A 22,865-nucleotide genomic window follows, 5' to 3' on the forward strand; every position below is an offset into this window, starting at 1 on the left:
ATTTTTCTGAATTTGATATTGTATGTGCATGTTACAGCCGATGTTCAAACATTCATAAGTGTTTGTACCAAACACTTATGTAACTATGAGCATCTATTTTTTTATGTATCTTAACTGAGCCTGTGTCTTTGCTCCTCATTTGACGTGCCTTATATCATGTACATACTCCACCCACCTGGTATTTTTGTATTGTGATCTCTGGGCAAATAAAAAGTAATAATAATAATAATAGTAACTCATGTAAAAGCCCTTCAACACAAGCTCGGTTCAACTTGCTACTTATTAAGACACCTGTATGAAACTACAAGTAAAACTGTACTACTCATTTTATACTATGAGGAAATTCATTCAAATATAACCTACAGTATAATATTATGCGCATCAGCTGCTATTTCTCAAACCATCTTTAAAATGCAAAAGTACATGTAATATACCACGTTAACCAAATATATACCTAGAATGATCAAATATGCACGTGGTATTTGTCAATCAAATTACCTTTTTATGCCAAGCAATCATCTCATCACGTAAAACAGCCCTCAGAATGGTTTGTACTTTGAAGCCAGGAGTAACCAGACACCTTGCAGAAGCAATCATGCTCGCTGTCAATGGCCCTCCCACACCAACAGTCGTCACAAAATCAAATATATTAGGAGTCAGCCTAAAGGGAACTGGGCGGTTGGCATCCAACTCACCTGAAGAGAGCATTCATAAAAATTGCAAGGTGATAAAATTTGGTCATATTAAGCTATAATTAACAAATTGAACTTTCAATAAATTCTTTTGGCTTAACTTTATTGCAATTTATACTCATCTATATCATTAAAGCAGGTTTAAAAATTGTAATGGTATTGAGCATGAGTATAAATGCCAAATATTATATTGTATCTGATTATTATACTTTTACATTCAAATAATAATTTATGTATTGTGGAATTTTTACTTGCATTATCAATAAGTTATGATGAATAGACAGGGGAAATCTTTAGTATTTTCACATCTAAAATCTCTTATTAGTCTAATACCCAATTACAAGAGTAGAATTAAATATCCTTACCTGTGCCGTCGTCAACATCAAACTTAAAATATGACACATTAATCAATCCAGAATCTTGATGAATATACATCATATCTGGGTTCAGTCTTGTCAGATGAAGAACATACTCCACAAATGCTACCAAAGCAAGTTGAAGAGTAAATGTTTTTCGGAATGTCCAGTAGTCAGTGGCGGATTGAAATGTGTTGACTGCCCACTCTCGTAGGAGTGACCGAGGAACCATGTTGTTCTGCACCCCCCGCAATATGTCCCTCAAAACCTGCAATCCAAGAACAGGATTACACTCATACTCACTTTTCACAAGATAATTTAATGCATGATGGCATTCAAATTTCCTAGGTGGTATATCTGGTTCTGATTATGTCCTCTCTGGTAATTAGAAAGTGCAGGATTCCCAAAATCAACTGTGGAAAAATTCAGTGCTTATTCCTCTTTAACTACTTATGGCTGGACATCCTACTGGATTTCAACATTTATCGTATCACATCCCTGTAGTGATACAAATACATTCCTTCTACAGCCAAAAGACCCACTTGGAATACTAAAAATAGTTATGCATTCATATATATATTATGGTTATGCTGTTATGATGAAGTCCCTAGGCCAGCAGTAAAAGCAGTTTCTTACATTATTGCACTGCTCCATGACCTGACACCATAAATGTGTCTTTTGAGCAAGGATTATTCTCAAACTGGCTCCAATGCTTTAGTACGAAGAGGACTGACTCCTATTTTGCACATGACTATCGTTCAATAAACATGCCCCGAGTATTTTCTAAATTTTTTGAAAAAGCCTGCTCTGATAAAATAATGAAATTTCCAGAAATTTGCCGTCTTCAATGATACTCAGCTTGGGTTTTGCTCAGCTAAGTCCAATTTGTCTACCTGTTTTAAGCATCTGAACATTATTTACAAGGTGCTAGATAAAGGCCATTAGGATATTTAATGGCTTAACAAAGGCTTTAGATAGTATAAATCATATATAACTCATTAAAAAAACTTGAAGAGGTTAAAATTCAAGGGAAACCTCCACATTAGGCGAAATTCTTTCTTGCAGACAGTCAGCCAGTTTTGAAATTCTTGTGAAATATCCCTTTGGGTCAGCATATTTACACTTACAAGTCAAATCAAGTGACTGTTAGTGCTACCCAAGGTTTTATTCTTGGACACCTACTGTTAATAATTTTGATGAATGACCTACCAAATTAGTTATTCAGGAGCAAACCTATACTGTATGAAGATGACACACAATGTCTAGTAAAGTCCCTGTCTGAGAATCAATTACCCTATGGTATTACAACCTCAATAGAACATGTGGCCAGGTGGTTTTCCTAATTAATTTATTATAAAATAAAAAGAAAACATCATACTTTCAATTGCACATACATAAATCCCCACCATAGCAGAATCCCCTAATATAGCTTGAGGACTCAACCATTGAAAGAGTACAAACCATTAAGTACCTTGGTATACAGTTACTTGAGGCTAAGTCAGAATCTGAGTTGGAAATACCACAAAGGAGTAACACAAAAAAAGCCACCTACTGTTATCATGCTTCATCATCTTCGTGACGTTCTCAGTCAAGATATTTTAAAAATCTTTTAGACAGCTAAAGTGAAAAGACCTGCAAGGCATCATCTTGTGAGGCCATTCATCTCAATCAAAAAAGGCATTTTCCATTCATAAGAGGGATTCAATATTCAGGGACATAGTAGTCTTAATATTGACCTCTATTCAAATCTTTGGAAGCCCCATGATTTCCATGCTTGCATACCTTGCACAGTGCAATTTTGTCAGATTAATACCACTCACTTAGTGAATAATGAATGTTGACCTGACTATGATAGCTATGATAAAGGTGGTGTAAATAAATAGAAATACAGAATGACAACTTGTCAACAAAGTGTATTTAATGCAGCATAAAAAAGTATAATAAATTCCCTCTACCAGTGAAATCTTCTCCCACAGCCAACATTTAGAAAAATGACTGAGACCCTTCCTCCTGGAAAAAACTTCCAATTATGAATTACGGATAAAGGTACCAGTTCTAAACATTTGCGCAATACAAATAGATGGTGGTTGCTTATGAATAGTCACACAGGTAATTCCATCTTTACATATGAAGCATGTGTGTTGCATTGCTTGCTTTGGTATTGAATCTGGGCCTATTTTCCTTCCTAATGAGATGGTGAGAGGGGAGGTAGGCATGGGGAGATTGAGGTATCGCATTACTTCTCCCCCCCTCTCTCTTTATAGGGTGGTGTGCTTCACCAGGCATGGTGGCTACGTGCACTTGCCCATCACTCGAAGGGGGGGAGGGAGGAGGAAGCCGAATCAATTGAGTGATCACTACTATTTAACAGAGCTATGTCCGCAATTTTGCATCTTTACCATAGGTCACAAATAATTTTCTGAATGATTATGGCAGGAGCTACTGCGTTTGAGATTCAATTAATTTCAAAATATGCAATATACCATGGCATTACCTGGAATTCACATGAGGTGCAATGCTAGAAAGACTATATGTAAGAAAGAAAAATAGTGTTTAATGAATCAATTTCTATAGAGTCCATTTAGTTTGATATTTTTAAAGATCATATCTACAACACCCCACTAAAATGGAAAATACTTTCTCAAAGCAAGAGTGATGCTTGATGTAAATGGATTCATGCCAATCAATCAATACATACATACCTGGTGACTGGCTTGAGATCCTCGCGATTGAACAACGGCCAATCGCTCATAATAGTGTGCTACAGGGGCATCGTATTCCATTGGCCGACGTGCACATCGCTTTTTGTAGATGTCAAGTAAAGAAACTGAAGATGGGCTATCCTCCACAAGACGCATCTGAGGGGATACAGCTACTACACGTGGGACTGTTATGTGCAAAAATCTGCGAGATGTTTCCTAAAAGCAGAGGACGGGTAAAATAAGTAAAAATTTCAAAAAGAGATTTCACTGTAATAACTCCGCATAATCAAATAATTTATCATTGCTGCCATTCTTCTCTTTTATTACCGTTCCTGCTGTTGTTCGCATCTTATTTTTGAGGATCGACAATAACACAGCATTAATATAAAACTATTGAATTAGTTTAAATTTAAGATAACACTGATTATAACATGGTGTACATTACAGAAGTCATTTTAGGAAAACACATGATTCATAGGAACAGTACGTGAAATAGAATATGTTTCAGAAAGAACTTTGTCAATTCCACTGACTGCTTGAACACTTCATGCTAAGATCAAGTTTTCTGCGAAGAATACAAAGTATTTTATAACAAGCTCATGTGAATGTTTTCACAATAACTCAGACCAAAATGGTTTACTGCAAAACTGGCACACTTATTGCATGCTGAGACTTGACATTAAGGTGATTAATGTTCAAATTTAAAAAAATGGGACACTTATGTCAGATAGGTCAAAGGGCAGGAGCCAGAAGAGACAATCCAAGCAACATCTGTTCTCCTGTGATGCAGCTGTAAAATCAGTGGGCCTCACTTAGCTACTTCAATTATTAGTATCAAATTAAATCCACTAATAAAGTATGTAAATGTGCAATTAGTTCTGGCAACTTCAGGGCCCATCCCACTGGAGTGATGGCAAGCCTGGTGGCAGGGGAAACAAGGACTTCATGGTTGCGTCACGTAAAATATGTGGATCATCCAACACCCCCTTAGAAAATTCAAGAGATGGCACCCATATTTTTGCAAAATATTTGCTTTTGGCAAGCCTCATCTCTCACTTGACTGCTGTTAGTGTTTCACCTAGATTGAAATATTATCATACGAGCATGATCCCTTCTGCAACTTTCTCGTAAAACAAAACACTTGTTTAGTGAATAATTTTTCCATATAAAGAAATGTAAAATATGATAATGCATTCCATGCTAAAAAAGAAACTTTATGCAATGTTTATTTAAAGAATATCATAGTAAGAAATAATGAGCTCTACGGCCTCTCAATTAAATAAGAATGGGGAAGAAAACTCCAATGGCCGTAAAAATTAGTTGCCAATCTCTCTCGTCCGACCAATTGTTGTGTTGGTTTAACGGGAATCACGTCGGGGACCAACCACAACCTCTCGACCAGAATACCCTCTGTGGTGGTGTACGGGAAATTAATCCGCGTCAGGGACCAACACGCAGCCACACGCACTCTATCCTGACTGAAATCCTTCACGAGGCTGTGAGACCCTGTTAAAGAATTTCAGATGGAGATGGAATCCTTCACGAGGCTGTAGAGTAGACCACGTTCCAGATTCCAGGATATTCTCAAGCACACACGTTTTGACTGGCACAGACCAATCACACACACAAGCACTCAAGAAACACACTCAAAAGGGCCCGACTTCTGGGAGAATCTGGACACAGGTAAAGAGCAACCAGGAAATGTGTCGAAAACGCGTGTTTCGGCCACAAAATGGCCCTGTGCAGAGAACCGAAGGGAAAACACCTCCATCACAAGGTTGAAAGTTCACCACTTTCATCCCATGAATTAAATTTGCTACCACTCCCATGCATTTACATTATGTATTTAATTCTATATATAAAAAATAACATTGGCAACTATTCTCTTAACTCTGCCTATCATCATCATTACACCAGAGGAAGGCACAACATCCATTATGGGAATATAAGAACCAAAGCATTAAAATTAGGACCCAATGAAATGGGCATCAGATTATATAACAAACTACCCAAAAGTATCAAGGATACAAAGGGAACTGCTGCATTCAGGCATAAATTAAAAAGATATCTACAGCGCAATATGTTCTACTTGGTTGACGAACATCTCAACAATATTCCCAACCTGTAAATTCATACTTTTAGTTTCCACCAATGGTCATGGTCTGATTCATGTTAATGATCAATGATTTTTCTGAATTTGATATTGTATGTGCATTTTACAGCCAATGTTCATGGGTTTGTGCCAAACATTTATGTAACTATGAGCATCATTTCTTTTCTTATGCATCTTAACTGAGCCTGTGTCTTTGCTCCTTTTTGACCTGCCTTATATCATGTACATACACCACCCACCTGGTATTTTTGTGTTGTGATCTCCGGGCAAATACAAAGTAATAATAATAATATAACTTCGTAGCATGCGTAACAACTGTCGCATAAGGGCTTCTTAATGTACAATGCAACAGTTTCCTATGATTTCAGCATTTCTCCTATTGCACCAGATGATTGTTGCTTTGCTGTTACCTCCTCAGACAGATTTCTCCTCCACAACTTATTCCAGTGAAATGCAATGCAGCCCCACAAGCTCTTTGGTAGTCAGCTCTGGGCTGCACACTCCTCCACAAGCCCATCGTTTTCTTTCTTATCCACCTCCTCTTCTAGGAAGTTGGCCAAAGGCAGAATCTTGTAGACTACAGTCCATATATCTGCTGTCTAAAATCTCTTCATGTCAATTTCATCAACGCTCTCAGGCCAGCGCTTGTTCTAAGCAGAAGTGAGAGTTCTCTTGGTAATCCCTTCCCACTCCTTTTCAACCATCTTCAGGCAGTAAACGATGCTGAAATGATGTTTCCAAAACTCTTTCAGATTGAGATTGGTTCTTTCAGTCACCTCATAACAATGCTCAAAAAGTGCTTTCATGTAGGACTTCTATAAGATGGAAATAACTTGCTGGTCCACAGTGGAGTGGTGTTGGGAGGAAGAAACTGGATACTGATGGATTCCCCGAGGAATCTTGTGGGCCGGGAAGATGAGCACGATCATTGTCCATAGCAAGTAAGCGATGGAGTGGCAGATTCATATCAAGCAAATACTTTTTCACCCAAGGACCAAACACTTCATTGATCCAGTCAGCAGAAGGGCCATGTGCCACCCAAGTCTTGTTGTTGGACCTCCAAATCATACTTTGCCTGCTCTTCAGGAATTTGAACTTCTTGATGGCTCCAGGGGTTTTGGATGGGTAAACAATAACAGGCTTAATTTCAAATCTCCACTTGCATTGACACAAAATAACAGCGTGAGACAGTCTTTCATTGGCTTGCGGCCTGACAATGCACTCTCCTCTGCTGTTTTAAAGGTATGCTTCCGTATCTTTCGTCAGAAGAGACCCGTATTGTCACAATTAAAACCCCGTTGCAGTATGTAATTCACAGAATCTACCGGCTTCTTGGAGTCATCGATGAAGTTCTCCGCTGCCTTTGAGTTGGATCTCGCTGCTCCACCACGACTCGCAATGCTGCAAACGCCAGTTCTCTCTTAAACTTCTTGAACCACCCACCGCTTCCCTTAAATGCTTCTTTTTCATCCAGAGATGACCCTGGCGTTTTCTTAGCAAGACAGCAAAACTCACTTTTGCCTTCTCACAAATGATGCTCTTGTTAATATAGTCACTTTGCAATTGTTTTTCATTTATCCATATGAGAAGCATTTGTCTGTTCTATTTTGACTGTGTCTCCTTGTGGATTTCTCTAAAGGAAAAATTTGGAAACTCTTCATTAAATATTACAAAACTGCACATGAAAATTCACAAATGACACATCTAAGCACAAGTTTGGACAAATTTGTGATCACTAGCAGCATTACAAAGCTAGTGGAACTTGTGCTAAACACAAATGTGAACAGCCTGTGCAATGTCTCCAGGAATCTCCCTCTCTTCGTCACTAATATGCAAAATTTTGCTTGCTATGCGAGTTATTCTTGGACACAATACATGTATTTTTTCTCATTATGCAAATTACTCCCCATCCAAGAAGCTTATTAAGCAAGGTTCCACTGTATATCTATCGTGTGGTTTCATTTTCATAGATGACTGAAGAAACAAACTTTTGAGTAGCTTCGGACGTGATGTGGAGGAAGTCAAACATAATGAATAACTGATCGAAGCACTTCTCCACTTGATAAAATTTTTTTGTATTTACGACTGGGTTTCGATGTATTACATCAGTATTTGACCTGATGATGTTATTCATTAAACAAACTTTTGATTACTTAAAGAAAAATGAAAAAAAAAATTAGTTTCATCTGGTGATTAATTACTTCTATTTAAAAGGCTTAACATCAAAAGAGATCAAAATCCATTTCAATGAAGTTCATGGCCCATCTGCTACTAGGTTTGAGAGTGTTTACAGGTGGGTTAATGAGTTTAAACGTCCACCAATGATAAACATTGTTCGGGATGTCAAGTGCACGTGACTTCCTCCAAAATGATTGACGAAATTCAAAACACGATTTTGAGTGATCAAGGAATCAAAGTCAACTAAATGGTTGAGGCTACAGGCACATCACGACATACAATGTTTACAATTTTGCACTAAAAATTGGGCATGGAAAAAATCTCGGCAAGATGGGTGCCGCATTTGCTCTTTAAGTTGAGAATTTATCCAATTGCGTCATTGATTCAGTGAGGCTGGCCCGATACTTGACTGTCGCGATCTTGAGTTCTAAACTCCTGAGATGATACATAACTGTGGATGAAACATGGATACACTGCAACCCTCCAGAGACGAGGAACAGCCAAAAAAGTTGGTTTCCAAAAGGCAATCCGGCTCCAAAGTAGGACAAGGCAGTAAAATCGACCAACAAACTGATAGCCATGGTTTTTTTAAGTGCTATCTCTTAAATTTTCAACGGAATTATTGAATTATCCATGTATTTAGGAACAACATCAGGAATCTGCACAGTTTCTTGGGAGTGGATGTAAATCCAAACCACAAGTTGCTGATTATAAAGTGCAATGCCGAATTCAAGAGGATAAAAAAGGATTTAAAAATTTGTATTGGAAAATGGAAAGTGAAAGCTTCAACAGCTACAGAAATGTAAGATGCAAATGAAATAATGGGCACATTAAGTTTTTCGGAATCCATGGATAACAGTTGCTACGCATAGGATGGATGCTATGAACTCACTTTCTGCTTTCCGAGGTAATGATTCAGCATCCGCAGGAGCTGCAAAACTCGTTCTTCACGGCGTGCATCTCCTAGCCCTGAGTCATTTACCACGAGATATGGATATATCTTCCCATTGTGGCCTCGAATATACAGTCTCCGAGCAGCAGTATTGTGCTTCTGGACTATCTCCACCCGAGGCATGAATCGTGAAATGCGGACATAGTAATGGGAATGCTATAAATAAAAAAGTATATCATAATTACTGAAACAAGAAATGGATGGTTGAGTCATACTTCTACTATTAACACACTACGAGGACTTACGGCATTCATAAAATATGTCAAAATAGTAAGTTATTTCATCAGTGGAAAAAGGCCTGACACCGTCATTTTTAAACTCTATAAGAACATTTATGGCAAAGGGACTGAAAAGTATTTTTAAGAGGCAGAGCAGAGGAACAGAGATGTGGTCATTACACTCAACAGTGATAATAATGTATATCAAAGTCGTACAGTGTGAAAAAAGTCTGCTTAGTATGTCTGTGTGCACATGCATTAAATGATGAAACTGACATTTGGAGAAACATATTTAATGAGCAAGGCAGATATATAAAGCAAACGCAATGAACACAGAAATGATAGAGAGACAGACTGAAGCAGACTTTAGACCAAAATCTAAGTGAGGGCAGGGATTACTTTTGACCCAGTGTTTGTACAGATTGATTAGCCAATTGTAATAAGGCATATTATTCAATACCATGAAACTGCGGGAGATGCCGCTACAGTAACTTTTAACGGAGTCATCCGCTAATATGCATTTCAATGCAACAATTTCAGAGTGTAAAAATCATTCGCCTTGACTGGGATTCGAACCCAGATCCCTTGATGTCTGGCCGAGTGCTGTAGCCAGTAAAAACTATTGAGGCGTCCTCTTACACTCCAAAATTTTGAGAGCTTTAAAGGAACAAGACTAAGAATGCTTGTGACATTGCATGTACAGTATTTCATCAAAACGTCTTGTTCCTGTAAAGCACCCAATATTATTTAAGTGTGCAATAGGACATAGCTTAATGATAGCTTAACTGGCTAAAGCACTTGGCCAGACATTGAGGGATCCAAGTCCGATTCTCAGTCAAGACAAATAATTTTTGCACTTGATTTTTACATGACATTATTGCATTGTAATATTGTTCAATGTTTATTACCATGAAAAAATACCATGGAATCAGGAAAAACAATGTAGGCCCTGGCATTTAAATGTATTTAATAGAAACCTGGGAATTGACATTCTACACATATATTTCAATAAACCCAGGGCCGAAAAATTTAACGATAGCATGACATTTCCAAAAGTTTTAGATTAACATGGGAGCTAAATGATGTCAAATATAAGACATATATGCACATATTTTATCAAAAAAATCATTATGCAGCTAATAGGAGGCCTAAGAGAGAAGATAACATTGGAGAGTAATATTAAATATTTTGAGGTCAAAGGAAAGAAAAAAGAAAAGGTGAACAACAGTTTACAGAGACAGCAATTGCAGAACACATCTGATTAAATTCCAATAAAACAATTATTTCAAGTGATATAACAATTTTGCCATTTCCCATTGCATGATAATGTGATAAATACACATCAGTAAAAAGGGTATTTCCAAATTTGTATACAGTGACTCCATCATGACATTCTTCAAAAGATTAACAAAAGACTATCACATTTGACACAAATATTAACCCTTTAATTTTTCGTTTAAAAACTTAACAAATTAAATAAATTTGGGTGGAACTTTCAATGCACATGCAGAGGAACAGTAAGGGAGGCTGCAGGCAAAAGTGAAGGTAGATGGGGAACTCATCTAATTAGATCTTCGGATGATCAATCTTTAGTCAGCCAGCTAGCCAAGGGAGTGCAATCACAGCTTAGTACACCACAAACTCAGTGTGACAGGTACGAAATGAGAATCAATTGTAAAAAAAATGAAGGCATGGAGGTCTCAAGAAATACGATGGCTCAGTAAAACATTTAAGCTGGAAGACATGAGTTGGGAGAGGTTGAATACTCCACTAATTTAGAGTACAGTAGTAAGGACATCACTGATGAATTACATTACAAATATAATAGGCGGGGAGCCATTATATTAATAAGAGGAAGCTAGTGACAAGAACATTAAGTAAAGACGTAATGCAAAGATAAGTAAAAACTTTCATATGGAGCATAGTTTTGTATGGCAATCAAACCTGGTAATTGAAGTAAGATGATAAGTGTACATTGGAGGCTTTGAGATGTAGGTATGGTGGAGAATGGGTGGGAAGTAAGGCAAACAAAGTTCTCAGCATTGTAGAGGAGTGAAGGTTAATGTAGGAAATTCAAAGAAGGGATATTAAATGGAATAAATGGTATAATGAGTGGAATTTTGAAGACTGCTAGAGAGAGAAGGTTGGGTCAGCAATGGAGAAGTGGAAAAAGATAGGTTTGTCGGATATAATTAACTGAGGGAGAAAGTATACAGAGACAAAGAATGGGTTTTTGTAATGCAGGGCATTAAGAGCACTTAACATCATATTACGTGAGTGTTCAAAGTGTAGCAATACTTGGTCCTTGATTTCATCATAATGTACCTTTACTGGAGCACCACTGTCATAATAGTGAGGGTAGAGTTCATGTATGTCAAATTTTAGAGCATCCTTGTTTAACACTCACAGGGAATAATCATGTACACATTTTTCATTATAACGCATACAGCAGACATGTATTTGGAGGAAATCACTTTGAGGACAAATACTCGTGTTCATTCTTTTGACACAATATTTAAAATTGTGAGTTCATAACTTTATGGTGATAGTGTGTTGTAAAATTATGATCCTTAATATTTAAAAAAAAAAGTGAATGGTAGTTTAAAAAACAAGTAAATGCCTACCTTAGGCAAGAGAAATTCTCCTGGTAATTCAACTTCTGCAGTCTGAAGGCTGAAATTACTGAGAAAACGGCACTTTTCTTCTACCAAAAATGATCTGCATGGGGAAAACAAACGTTAAGCAAACAAATATAATAACAGGTGTTACAAAATTCTAAATATTGTTTTACCCCAAGAAAATTATACTACGCAATGTAAATTTACTTTAGATACACCAAGAAAGTCAGTTTTTACAATGGAAACTGCAAATTAAAATACATTCACAATATATTTCCCCATTTCAAAGTAAACCATGCAAGCAGTCGACACTTTAATCAATACTTTAAAATTTCTTTCTATTACGATTGTTCTTTCTCTGTCACTGCATTGGAGATGCATAGTGCATGTTCAACTACTTGGGCAGCTATGTGTCTTGGTACTCATTATTCAACAAAAAATAAAACAAAATGCCAATTATTTCCTCAACTCAAGTGTACAAATAAGCAATGATTTATGGAAAAACTAAAAATTATCAATTCATTTATCAATAAATGAATTGTTAAACTCACTTTGGAAGCAATTTTGTCTTGGCTTCCAAGATTTTAATCCATTTCTTGAGTTTATGAATAAGATTGTGGAGTTTTACAGCACTGGGAAGAGTGAAATCAAAGTCAGAAGAGAACTGGCCCTTCATCCTTTGGAACACTGGATCTTGAACAGTTGCTTGAGCTCTCCGGGCCAAACTTTCTGAAGCAGCACTACCAAAAGTAGTACTCACACTGCCACTGCTGTTAATATTTTCTAGAAAAGACACATTTTTCAATCAGTACTTACACCCAAAATTGACCATTTTCTAACCGATCAATAAAAGATTCTATTAATCCTAGTGCAGGCTGTTCTACAATTTAATTTTAGTAATAACAGCAACTCCAATGCTTAAAAAATTCACGCTTTATTGTTTTTATCCTCAACCTAAAAGAGTAAAATGAAATAATAATAATTTTTATCTATCTAGGGACCATAGTCCTGCTTATTATACAATAAATTAAGAAAACAATGTCCATTAGAGAGTCTTAAACCCCCGAACTAATGATTTAGCAGGCCAAGGCTCTGACCAATAGGCTAACTAGATGCTCAATTTAATGCTTACCCATGTGCAGTTATTTACTAAGTAAATCTTTGATGGCCTTTTTTGTTAGAGCAATTGGCGATGCAATCAAGAAAGCTGGATGATTTGTGAATATTTTTTTGAGCAATATTGAAGTGCCAATTTTGAGACCCAGTTCATGGACATTCCACATGTAAGTCAATAGTATTTGCTATCGTATTACTGGTGTACACCTTTGTAAACCTTTCAATGTATGACACAAATTGTGGTATTCACCACTATGGGACCAGGTCTAAAAATGATCTGCACCGAACTTACGTAAGAACTAGAACCACCGCACTAGGCCCTAAATCTATGGCTCTCCTTATGTTTAATAAGCTAAATGAGGACCTGAAATCCAGCACAAACATTTTTCTATTTAAAAGGAAATTGAGAGCTTTTCTTCAAAGGAATTTGTTCTATTCTATTAGGAATTTCATGGAACATGAAACTTAGAATAGGCATATGTATTTACATTGTGTATTATTGTATATATTGACGTGTCCTATACTATGTGCACAATTTTTGTATGATTCAGTCTCTGGACAAATAAAAATTATTATTATTATTATGTGCTATCTATCCCACAGTTATAAACATGCTCCCAGAGGGAAAACCACAGAATTCAGCATCTTCCCTGTTTTTTTCGGCAGAGGCACAGTGAAGATTCACAATTTGATGGCTTGAATTCTTCTAAGGCTAAGAATGATTGATACTGTCTTCCTTTTTCTCCAAGTTACTGTTAGCACCCTTATCTTATCGAGATGTTTTTGATTGTTTAGATTTCACTGGTTAACAAACTATTGCAAGGAGGTAATTGAAATTTCACAATTCTCACCGTGATCCCTAATTATATTGATTTCTCTAACTGGTCCAAACTAAATATTATTTAATTACATGGACTAACTTCCAAACCACAAATCTCTTCATCAATGATACTACTCAAGTATATAAGTCCAAACATGGACCACAAAATAAAATTTCACCTTCACAACAAAAGGTGTGCAAAAATGAAAAATGCCACTTTCATTGGATTACTTAGGGGTGATATCCTCATAAGATATTTAAAACACCTTCAAAACCTAGGACTAATTTTTGTTAGCAATACTTTTAGGAAGCAATTGCATGACATATCTACTGTAACAGCAGCAAAACTAAGCAGGGATTTGGGCTTTTATTTGAAAAGCCACTAATCTTGGTAAAAATTCCTGTTTTCACTTGCAGTAGTATTTGTTTACTGAAAGAATTTCATATTTGCCTTCAAATAGCACGCTAATTTTTAATAAGAAGTTTGTATCCATTATGGCTATAAAGCAATACAAACGTGACACATTGGGAAAGAAACAACATAACAAAATACAAACTTGGTACATTGGGAAAGAAACCTTGATATGATTGCATTTGGATACTGACAATGACTTATTCCAAGAAACTGTAGGAGATGCCGCAACAGTAACTTTTATCGGAGTCATCCGCTAATATGTATTTCAATGCAAAAATTTCAGCGTGTAAAACTCATTCACCTTAACCGGGATTCCCTTCAAGCCCCCACAATTTCAGAGCTAAAGAGGATGCCTTGACAGCTTAACTGGCTAAAGCACACAGCCAGAATTTGAGGAATCTGGGCTTGAACCCCAGTCAAGGCGAATGATTTTTACACTATGAAATTGTTGCATTGACAATGGCTTAATTTCTCAGTGTTACTTCATCTAAATTTCAAATGGTTTACACCACCACAAATCAATATTTAGAATGGAATGATGTCAGCCAAATGTTTTTTGAGAATTTTGATATTTACCCATTGTATCTAAATATGTGTTTATGTAACCATAATCTCTAAACTATGTATCTCTATGACGAAGACTATTGCAAAACTATTTTGTTTAATGTCCAATAAAATTATTATTATTATTCTGCATTTAAAAAGATAATTTAATTGGGTTCCAATATTTATGAATCAGTTATTAATAATGTAACATGCAAACAGCTCAGTATATTCAACATATGAAAATTCCACATAAATACTGAACAAATATTTTGTAGGCATAAATTTTAGACAATCAAAATGGTATTTATTGAGAATTTTTCAAAATTAAACTTGCACTTTCAATTAACAAGTATCTTGTCATATGAGCCTGATAAGTACACTTCAAACATTGGGATTGGGTTTCCCCTAGAATTATGTAATCTTTTAAAATACCTACAATCCAAAACTCTGTGCAACGTTAAGATTTTTTGTTTCAATGACTTAATTATTTAGAGATTTTACAGCATATTCTTTCAAGTATGGACATAACCATGATGCGTACAGCAGAGCATTATAATCACCCACACAATTGCAACAACAGATTAACAAGAGTGAAATATTGTTACGTGCTTCCGTTTTGTGCAGGCCAAACACATTGGTGTTCATCCCACAGCTGTTTTTAAAGCTCAAAGTTTATGTACGAGAACATTGATTCACATATTATCATCAAACAGAGGCTACAATGAATAATATTAAAAAAAAAGTAATTTATGTCGGACCCAATTTATCTAAGCAAATTCCACTTACCTATTCCTATGCCAAAAGTTGACACAAGCTTTTTCACAAAGTTCAGAGTGTGTGGTGTAATGGTTGCTTCAGTGACTGCACCTCGGTTCTCAAAAGCGATGGCATGGCACTTAGCAAGCCCTTGACGCAACTGGCGAAGAACTTCCTCATACCAATTTTCACGGAACCATACCATCTGTCAAAGAAAATATTCACAAGATTTAAAAAATCTTTATTTTCAGGGGAAGATTTTTTATGCACTTGACATGACAGCAGAGTTAAATGATTAGTTGATCCAAATATTAGAAATTGAGCATAATTAATGTTGCTTTACAAGAATGACGCCATTTAAATACACAATGTTTATTGCAGTCTTTTAAATAAGCCTAAGACATAATTCAGCATTTATTAAATTCAAACTATATGTATGCAACAGACCTTAAGATACTCTCCTCCTAATATTTCAGTCCTCCCCTTTTGAAATGGCTACTTCAAACACATTTAGACACAATGACAAGTAAAATTGACCAAAGCAGCTGATTTTTTTAAATGTGGCAGTTTTGTTTACCATGACTTCTTAAACTATAGTGCTCTTCATTTTTGCAAAATTGCATACCAAAATTAATGAATTATTTTGAAAGTGCATAGCAAATAACTCATCAATTTATTTCAAGGAAAATGGGTTTACTAGGTGGCAATTTTTAAATATTTTTGATTATTTTCGGCTAAACTTATTGCATCCAGCCATTCAAGTAAGAATTATAGCATACAAAAATGAGAAAAACCTATCTTTTTACTATATTTCTTCATGAAAAAAGGAAAAAATGTAAAATATCAAAATTTAAAATGCATGGAAAATTTAGCTTATTTCAAATAATATGTAGAATTTGGATGACCAGAAGTTCTGTGAGATGATTAATGTGAAGTGAAATTGAAAGCTACCAGTTGTGTTGACTATGTCTATGTAATTATCCACAGAGGTCAACCTGAAGATTAATTTTAATATAAGCTATAAGATACCCGCTCTGGCAGTAGCAGGGGTAACGCCTGCCAACCAAGAGGTCGTGAGTTCAATTCCCATTTAGGTGGGTTTCCTCCACTTACCGTTTGTGTGTTTTTAATTGCCTTCAATCTATGCCTTATGTTCAGCGGTTAGGTGGAAGAAGGAACTATATAAAGTCTATCTGGCCACAATAAAGTAAAATATTGAATAAATAAAATATACAAATACTTTCAGGGAAACAGCTCCAGTTCCTTTCCCTGTATCACCATTTAGTTTTTTACGATGATCTAATAGCCAAAAAATCATTTCAATTAAATATATAAATGGGGTTCCCTAAAGACATTGCCCATAAGGTCGGTGGCTATGCCCCTAACTATACACATTTCAAAAAGCCTTCACGACCTAATATTTTCTAATTATGAAAAAAAATTCAACTGATGACCCTTGGTGAAGCCATCACAAAGTTTGCAAGATATAAATGGGGTGTCTTGCTCAAAAATATTCCTACATGGGAAGAGTAACATCAACACATTTTATTAAATATGTCACATAATACAACAAATAGATCCTATTTTTTCAAAAAAAAAACACAAACCTGGTCAACAATGCCCTCCAACGAAGAAAGGACGGTAGGATGGATGTCCCTCTGCATGTGCATTATCCGAGAGCACCTCCACATGGGGGGCGTGGCACGGATGGGGCCCGTCTCTCCTCCAACTATCCTTGGTTGAGATTGAGTTGGCTGTGTTTGAATTGGCACCCCCGAAGAGGGGTTATTGCTGGCACCAACTGATGGGCTCTGTGCCATGGTAGCATTGTCTGTGCCCTCACCAGTCTGCTGTCCAGTTTCACTGGTGGCATTTGGCTGGATGATTATAAAAAGGAAAACAATCATTCTGTCAGTTTACTTGAATTGAAAGTCTAGCAAAGGTTCATTTTTGGACCAATGGCAATTTCTGGACACTCCTAATCTGAACATTTTTATACTAACTGGAGTTTCCTTAGCCTCATATTCACAAGGAAAAACACTTTCTCTCCTGCCTAACCTCAACCTTGCCACTAAATCAATGCTTGTCTGTAGGCATTTGCCCTCCTCAATGGAAAAACACACATGTCAAATGATCAAAAAATGACATCACAAAATGTCACCTCATTCCTTTACTTCCAAAAATTTTTATTTTTGATATAATTAACAGATATGCTGGTTTTCCACGCTTAGTGCACAGAATTACAAGAGACAAGAGCTCCTGCATATACTGAACACATTCTTCCCCAATGCCTGAGAATGGGGTATTTTAGATGCTGGAAGAGGATTCTCTGGCATAGCACGGTTCACTTCCCTCCCATGGTCTCTTCACTCATCAAAGGGCCACACATTTGGAACCTCATCTCATGCTGAAGACTAAAGAGGCCACTGGGATTAGCGCAAGAGGTGCAGCAAACTTGAGGGGCAGTTGTCTGCATCAGGTAAGGTCTTCAATGCACAGATCCCCCAAAGCTCATGCAACTCTGGCCGCCCCACTCAGACCCCATCATCCCCTGCCACCAAAATAAAAACCTTGCTGTGACCAGAGAACTCACACTCAAGGGTCACCTCCTCCCCTAGCGGGGGGCTTCATGCCAGCTAAAACAAGAGGGTGAATCTTGGACCAGATGGCAGGGGTCACATACAGTAGATTCAAAAGAATGTTTGCATGATAATCTTCCTGCACTGAGGCTTTATTTTTTGGGGTTTTATGCCCACCCTTTTAATAACCTCCTACAACAAACAGACAAAGCAGAAGTATTCTCCATCTAATTAGACAAAGACATAGGAAAAAGTACAATTATAAACACTAAATGTGAGCTAATTCATATTTTTTTCAGTACTATAAATTCATGGCTGATTCACAGCTTTCACGCTTCAATTGTTGATTGTCCATCCTTTGTTTGTAATAACAAATCACCTTTGCCCACAGCGGAACACCAATGATGTTCATAACTTCAAATGAAGACTCGCATGCTTAAGACAGCCTATTGACCGGAAGCACTAAAGGAACTACCAAAGAAAAGTTTACATAGTCACAGTGAACAAATCCTGTGGTAGAATTAACAACCAAAAAGGAATCCACTTTTTATTCCATGCATTGTCAAATGGCAAATTATAAGGCAACTAACTGTTGAACACTCAATTAATTGATGCAACGAAATATTAATTAGATCAACATCAACTAATGTATAATGGATCAATTTAGCTACGAAATTTCATGGTTACATAAAAAGTAAAAAAAAAAATATTATCTTAAAAATGATGACTGCTCCTAATGGGTGGATTAGTTACTCATGGCATGACTAAACCAAGGTTTTGTCTATCCATCATGCGAGATTTGAGACCATCCAAAATATTCTCACATTGATACATTTCGATAAAGTGTAGAATTAAGAGTTTGGGACTGTAATCATTTACCTTGGTGGGGGTAGAAGCTGGACCAGTGGCAGATGTGGCGGCTGCGGCAGCCGCGGCTGCTGCTGCCTGCTTTGCCGCTGCCAACTCGGCACTCTTGTATCGCTCCCGTTGCTCAATTTTCAGAGTGAGATAGAGAGTTCTTATGGGAAAGTACACTGCTTGAGGGAACACTCGCCCAACTGAAGACAGTAAATTGAGAACTAAGCGGCCTTCGGCTCGAACTAGGCATGTGAGAAGCTGAGGTACCCATGGAAGCCAAGCAGCGGGTGGAACACCAACAGACCATTTGTCAACAGCTTCTGTTAGTACGCATTTTTCATCATCATACGTTAAAAGCCAAAGAACCTGTTAAATAGAGAATATCATCAAGAGGGACTTCAAGAAAATACTTCCAAATCAAAGGAATTAAAAAATTAAAGAGGAACTAAGTAAAGAATGATCAGAATCATTCGTTCCAAGATATTATATCATGAATTTTGGGTATCATTAAAAAATAATGGGACGATTTGCCACCAAAGCTTTCAAAATCTGATTATTAACCATGTCTCAATTCTTTGTGGAAATAAAACACGGCAAAGAATTTCAACATGCATGTTACATGAAATTTATTTAGCTTCTTGTCAGTTATTTCAACAAAAATAATGTTAAAATCATGAATGATGAAAATATTATTTTATTATTTTTTTTAATTCTTTAAGTATGTATAAAGGTAGAAATTTAAATTATTCATGATGATAAGCAATCGTGACATTCCCCATGAAAATGTCAAATTTCACCAAGTCTTTTGGTGGAAAAGAGAGCTTTATGCATTAAGAAGTATAAATGGAATTTACACATGGTGCAGTACCAATTGCGGTAATAGCTGTAATCCAGAAAAAAAGAAAAATGACATTGGAGTGACTCACAGTTTTGTGAGGTAGATTACGAGTCACTCCTTAAAGGGTAAATGCAAAGGGATCCTCCAATCAAAATACTCAGGTGAATGTGGCCTAGCAACGGATCTTTCTTCCAAGATATACATACTTTACGGATATTAAGGGCATCAATATTATTATGTGCTTACGTTGTAGGCTTCATGTTATTACCTGTTTGTTCTCTTGGATTTTTCAAGTCCATCATAGGCATGATATAACAACACTTAAAGTGCATTGTGATATCAACAAAAAAAGGGAATAAACATATACAAATAAATTAATCCCAATATTTTCACTTACTTTGGCCAGATACTTCCTTGACTTTGATTCATTCTGATGACGACATGCATGAAGAAAGCAAGTGATGGCTGAGACCCCTAAGTTGAGCTGCCTGGCATCTCGTGTAAAAATACCCTCCAAGTAATCTCCCCACAATGCCCATGCTTTCACAAGTGTATCATGCATTTGAACTGCACCAGAGAATGCTTTGTTGGCTTCCTCTGATCGGCCTGAATAAAAAATAAGAAAACATATTAAGCAATAGACTTACAAATAGTTATTTCACATTCGAAACAATACTAATACATTTATGTTTTGGTCATGTGATGAAAAATGTGATCTGAAATGGTGTGTATTTTAATGAAATGCAATCCAAAAATATGTACTGCAGTGGGCTGAATATAAGATATTTTTTCCACTTGTAAATAGTCAATAATTACAGCCCATCATACTTGGAGCCCTAAGGAAACAAATCCCTGCAAACAAGCCACAGAACATCAGTGCCATGTGCAACTCCTCATTCCACACCAACGTACGTGCATTTGAGCGACACTTTCATAATGACTAAAAACATTGAATTATTCCATATCCCCAAATTGTAATATTTTACAATGAAAGTGTGAGGGAGGGGGTTATCAATCATTATAATTGACCCTTGCTTCCTAAAAAAACACAACATTTGTGGTGTCCTTGGATTGCCATCACTATGACAGGAAAGCATCAATTCACCTGGCTAGGATGGTTCTTGGTGACAGGAGTTTCCCTAAAAAAACACCAAGCGTCATCACCACCTCCTCTTCATAATCACAATAACACTCATATTTACATATTCTTCTGCTGTGATAATGATGATTGTTTTGCCATTTTTAATGTGCTAATTTTGCACACAAAAAATCATAGCAGTCTCATGAAATGTAGCATTGAACATGTAACATTTGTGAAAAAACACAAATGGTTTCAATTCTTCATGGCAAACTCTTGACATATATTTCTTGCTAGTGCTAGGAGTCTTAAGTTTTTCCTAAAAATGACAGTTTAATATCCCAAATTGACCAATATTCAGTGCAGCCTTTTGTTCAGGCGAACGTGTTTTTTCAATGCCTCCTCCTATTTTACATGAAGAAATACATAACTGCCAAATCCACTCCATAACATTATAATAAACAAACATATCCAAGGGATTCTTCAAAAATCAAGTGATGCCAATTATAATTAGATCCAGCTCCTTTTGCCACCACACAAACTACTCCCACATTTTAACCTGATCAATGTATTAGAGCATTATTAACTAATGGAAATAAAATTAACAACTGAAAGCATAAATCAGCTACTATTATTTTGATTTGAATTTCTAATTTAAGTTGCAGAAATGTAGCACAGCTATGTATATTTGTTGATACTCTGCTTATTTTTTTTAAACCTGAACAAAAACTATGCATCAGATCTAGGAATCATTGCTTTAATTCAATAAATGTTTTGTTAGTACTCAACAAAAAAGATTAACAACATGCAACTGCTCTAATTTTCTGTTCCTCCTTTCAGTCCTTCCTGTGCATGGTCACAGTATTTACTAGAAAATTAGCATACAGTCACAGTCTAAAATTCACACCTTGGCCACCACGCATTAATTGAGTAACAAATAGAGAGCTGCCGTAAATGCATTCCTCAGTGAATCATAAAAACTGTCTCGAGATTGAAATTGATCACTGCTTGCCAATGAGTGCCCGTGGTCTTCCTCATTGTACCTTTATTGCTTCCTCCCGACTCACCTGATTCAGCCAGGGTGTGTAGTAACAAAAGTTCCTAGAAAAATAGGTGTCAGAAGAAAATAGACCATGGTACAACAGAACCTCAGTCATGGCTTTCTTATATTACTCATTACAAAATTAAAGGAACAAATTCTGAACTGTTTTTCACCATCATTGTGCCACAACCTAACTCTTGTATTTGAACCTACACCTAAATATAGAGCAACCTTTAAGCTTTTCATCACATATATCTATTTATCTCTGGTTACACATTCCTGAAATCATCACAAAAAAAAAGTTGAAAGAATTGTCGAGGAGTACATTTTTTAAGGAAGTGGTACACAAATTACTTCTGACACCAGAAAATAAAGGCTTTAATATTGGATGAACTCTACCATCACCCACCAAACCGACCTTTCGGCAGATTACTGCGTTTATAGATTTTTTATACGCACATGGTTATCTCATTGGGAAGATAGTTGTCCCAAATCACAGAGTTAGACGGTTCTTAATCACAACTTCCTTAGAGGCCTGTCAGAAATAGCATCCAACCTTGAATTTTCCATGGTGGCCCCACTCTCCACGCTGGAAGGAGACAGCTAAACGTGCATGCTTGAATTATTTCGTTGCCTTTGACTGAGCCAGTCACTCCCTGCTGGCGACTGAGCTGCCATTTATGTTCACGGCTCATCGATTTCTCCCAAGATGACTTAACAAGTTGAGCAAAGATAATGCATCAAATTTTGACTCACATTAGAAACATCCCAAGTTGTCGAGGCAAAAAAAAGTGCACCAGGCACAGAGTAAAATCATGGTGATGCTGTTTTTTTTTGAGACCCGTTGAACTGTGCATTACAAATATGCACCAGAAGAACAACGCGACAAAAGAGTACTAACAAAACGTTCTCGACCAACTCCGTAATGCAATTTGGTGCAAAATACCAGACCACTAGATGGCAAAAAACTGGCAGTGGCATCATGACA

The 22,865-nt window shown here is 36.6% G+C and overlaps 1 protein-coding gene across 1 annotated transcript in view; it reads right to left on the reverse strand.

Annotated features, from left to right (window-relative positions):
• The window catches only part of Nipped-A (Transcription-associated protein Nipped-A), a 132,535-nt gene that overhangs the window by 8,196 nt on the left and 101,474 nt on the right, over positions 1–22,865 (reverse strand). Inside the window, exons 55-64 of the mRNA XM_071598887.1 lie at positions 20,155–20,363; positions 18,941–19,285; positions 17,090–17,359; positions 15,513–15,687; positions 12,381–12,612; positions 11,836–11,929; positions 8,934–9,149; positions 3,751–3,966; positions 1,058–1,316; positions 499–695 (exon numbers count right to left, since the gene is read on the reverse strand). Coding sequence (XP_071454988.1) covers positions 499–695; positions 1,058–1,316; positions 3,751–3,966; positions 8,934–9,149; positions 11,836–11,929; positions 12,381–12,612; positions 15,513–15,687; positions 17,090–17,359; positions 18,941–19,285; positions 20,155–20,363 — 2,213 coding nt within the window. The remainder of the gene's footprint in view (positions 1–498; positions 696–1,057; positions 1,317–3,750; positions 3,967–8,933; positions 9,150–11,835; positions 11,930–12,380; positions 12,613–15,512; positions 15,688–17,089; positions 17,360–18,940; positions 19,286–20,154; positions 20,364–22,865) is intronic.

Source organism: Hetaerina americana, unplaced genomic scaffold, assembly GCF_022747635.1.
Source record: "Hetaerina americana unplaced genomic scaffold, ioHetAmer1.1.p SCAF_10, whole genome shotgun sequence".
NCBI lineage: Eukaryota > Metazoa > Arthropoda > Insecta > Odonata > Calopterygidae > Hetaerina > Hetaerina americana.